Source organism: Morone saxatilis, unplaced genomic scaffold, assembly GCF_004916995.1.
Source record: "Morone saxatilis isolate NCDOM2014 unplaced genomic scaffold, NCSU_SB_2.0 Contig9, whole genome shotgun sequence".
NCBI classification, from domain to species: domain Eukaryota; kingdom Metazoa; phylum Chordata; class Actinopteri; family Moronidae; genus Morone; species Morone saxatilis.
The window spans coordinates 16,704-19,963 of record NW_023340268.1 but is presented as its reverse complement, the minus strand read 5'-3'; the positions used below and the strand labels follow the sequence as shown (position 1 = coordinate 19,963).

General features: G+C 47.3%; 1 protein-coding gene across 1 annotated transcript in view; it reads left to right on the top strand.

The window, feature by feature from the left end:
- Positions 1-221: 221 nt before the first annotated feature.
- psmb4 (proteasome 20S subunit beta 4) overlaps positions 222-3,260 on the top strand; it is a 4,436-nt gene continuing 1,397 nt past the window's right edge. Inside the window, exons 1-3 of the mRNA XM_035681154.1 lie at positions 222-230; positions 400-518; positions 2,694-2,769. Of these exons, the coding sequence (XP_035537047.1) occupies positions 222-230; positions 400-518; positions 2,694-2,769 (204 nt within the window). The remainder of the gene's footprint in view (positions 231-399; positions 519-2,693; positions 2,770-3,260) is intronic.

The window sequence follows — 3,260 nt, the reverse complement described above, 5'->3', positions numbered from 1 at the left end:
TCATCAGTTTCAGTTGTTCTGTGTGAACGGGGCTGAGGCTCGGCGGTTAAAGGGAGGCCCAGACGGTCGAGCTTCCACCGGTGGAGAAATCTTTTGGCACGTCACCGTAGTGATACAAAGAACAATGAGCATCATTAGTGCTTGTTTTAATTACACGAGGGGCGGTGCTGTAGCAGCGAGCGCGTGAGCCAGGCCGCACACCTTGAACTCACTTTCCCATCATGCAACAGGTAATAACAGTCATTAAGTGTTTGGCGTCCCTTTGACCGACCTGAAGCTCTCGTTGTCACAGGACGAAGGGAAACAAGAACACACACACACACACACACACACCTGTATTCACACCTTGATGTGCGAGCGTCGACAGAAAAAGGTTTTTGTACAAACGTGTGATCACAGGATGGAAAACAGCGAAGGTCGACGGCGGCGCCGAGCCCTGCGGTTTGTAGCACCAACGATGAAGAAGAAGACGCCCTCACACAGAGCGAGAGGCAGTTTGGCAGCGGCGAAGAACTAGCGTCAGCAATGTGACATCACCACGGCAACTGGGTTTTTTGTTTGAATCAGGACGAAACTTTATTTTACAGCAGATTCCCGAAACTGTAACTTTATTTAAAACTTCTTAAAACAATTTAACACCTAAAAACTGAAACAGCTGATTGATCAATCAGCATATCGATAGAAACGATTCAGTCCTTTTTAAGCTTTCCTCTCCGATACTGAAGATCTTTGGCTTTCTGACTGACGTGAGACACCTTGAGCTTATTGATCACCATTTACTTCCAATCAATCAAATAACTGAAAACCAATTACAAGACTTAAACTTTGGATATGGAGGGTGAAGCATTAAGTGTCTGTATCGATTAACAGAACAATCAATCGGTTTATTGGACTGTGGTGTGAAACCCAGCTGAACACTTTGAACGTGGAAGGTTTTGTCACATTGCTGATCCATACTTCAGTGGGGATCAATAAGAGGTGGTCGGAGAGTTAGTGCAAAGGACGCATGGCAACAACAGCTGAGCCGGCTAGCAGGCTAATCATGACTAAACTTCAGTGCTACAGAATCCCTCATTAATACGTCGTACTGCATCTTTACAGCGCTACGTGGCAGCTAACTTTGTGCTTTGCTCTTTGTGCTTGAGCAGGAAAGGACGAACTTCTACTCGTGTTTCTGTGGCGGCGATTAAACGCGGCGAATCGCCATCTCTTCACTGACGTCCGTGTCCCAGCGAGCTCTGCTGGAGGCACAGTAAGTGCTAATGTCGGTCTCACGAGCGTCGAGAGAACTCGGGGGAAAATAGTTGAGAGAGAAAAAGAAACATTACGTCTTAAATACGTCTCAGTGTGGTCGGAAGGGCTGGGTTTCAGTTTTACACTAAATCAAAGTTCTTGTGTTAACATTTGAGAAGTTTGGCTTCTTTTGTTCAATACGAGGATTAGAGGATCCGTTCCCTTTTTGTTTTCTCAACTAATCAAAAGTGATTAATAGGAGTTGTAGTTGTTGCTCTCTCGAAGGCCACAGAGGTCACAGTGTGGAGCTTCTTCCTCCAATAAATGATCTGATTGATTTTTAAGGTGGAACGGCTTTATTCAGTGTTTTTAGTGGTTTTTAACCAGCGTCAGTTTTCGGGGAAGGAGGAGACCTCTGAGGATGATCTAGTGTCAGAAACGACACTCTGGAGCTGCTGAGCTGGCGGCCTGTTTCCAGCCACACTGATTACAGCGCCACAAACCCACCACAGTCTCGCACCCGACATGAGCTGTTTTTGTGTTTCTGATCAATTTCAAACAATCTCGTGACCAAATATGATAAAAACGAGTCTCAGACTAAGTTTCTGATCACTGACCTCGACCAAACAGGATAAATAAATAATTCAACTTAAGATGACCGAGGCTCATTTTACACAACACTTCTGGCCAACAGCTTGTTTGCAGTCGTTCCAACGACGGGTGGAGACGGAGGAACAGTCTGTGCTGCGTTCGCTTTAAGGTACAAACAGACGTTGGACCGTTTGCTCCCTCAAAGCCACCAGACTCCATTAATGAAAACAGTGATTTTACCTCAGGACGCAGGAGTTTGTGTTGTTCTGTGTCTTTGGTGTTTTATCAAGTTCATCTGAAATCCGAACCAACGCTGGTCGCTGCGGATCAGAAACTGTTCTGTGAGGTATTAAAGGAGTCCGGTGTCTCTGGAGAGAGCACAGATGGACCACAGCTGAATACAGACACTCACAGACTCTGCTGCTGCGCGTCCACAGAAGTACAATAATAAATGTTTCGCATCGGTCTGATCGATTTGAGCAACCATAAATAACTGTGAGCGTTTGCGACGGTGCTGACGGGATCGCAGCGCCACTTCAGAAACAGCTACTGACACAAACACTACAAACAAACCAGAGCTGTTCAGAGCAGAGCGTCCTTCACTTTCTGAAACCTTTCAAGGACATTTTTATTGCAGCTTTGAGAAAAGCTTTCAGCATCCTAACATCTACATTTCCATGAACTGAAGGAGAATCGAGGCCGAACTCTAAAGAGGTCATTTTTTCAGATGTAGCACAGAGAACCTTCACAAGGCTCTGACCCGTAGTACCTATCGACCCACTGAACCCTCCTCCCCTCTGTCTTTCATCCTCCCTCCTTTATATCACTCTCTTATTTTATCTGTGGGCTTTTTTCTTGATGATCTGAAGCGACGCGGCGGACGACCAAAACCTCAGCGCAGAGTACGAGGAGTCTGGAGGCGAAGCACACGAGGACGAGAGGAAGGCTTGATTTCAGGCTCGGGCCACCGGAGGAGTCGCTCTTCTGGTTTCAGCCACAGACAGACAGACAGACAGACACACAGACAGACAGACACACAGACAGACAGACACACAGACAGACAGACAGACACACAGACAGACAGACAGACAGACAGACAGGCAGTTAAAGAATCACAGGTTTCTAAAGCGTCCCGTCTGTTTATAAGTGCAATGGGAGCCGATGGAAGGAAGTCGAGGTGTTTGGCTTCATTTATCCTCCTGTGATTGGTTCTCTGCTGACGCCAATCGGGGATTTCCACCAATAGGGAAGAGGGGAGGGGGCGGGGCTTTGCTGCAGTGAGGTAAAAGCTGAGCGAGGGAGGAGGGCTCATAAAAAAGATGAGGAAGAAGAAGAGTGATACTAGTGTCCCTCTCTCTTTGAGGAGGTGCTGCTCTCCTCCGCCGCCTCCTCCTCGCTCTGCGCCGCCGCGACGGAGGAAGAGGAGGAAGAGGAGG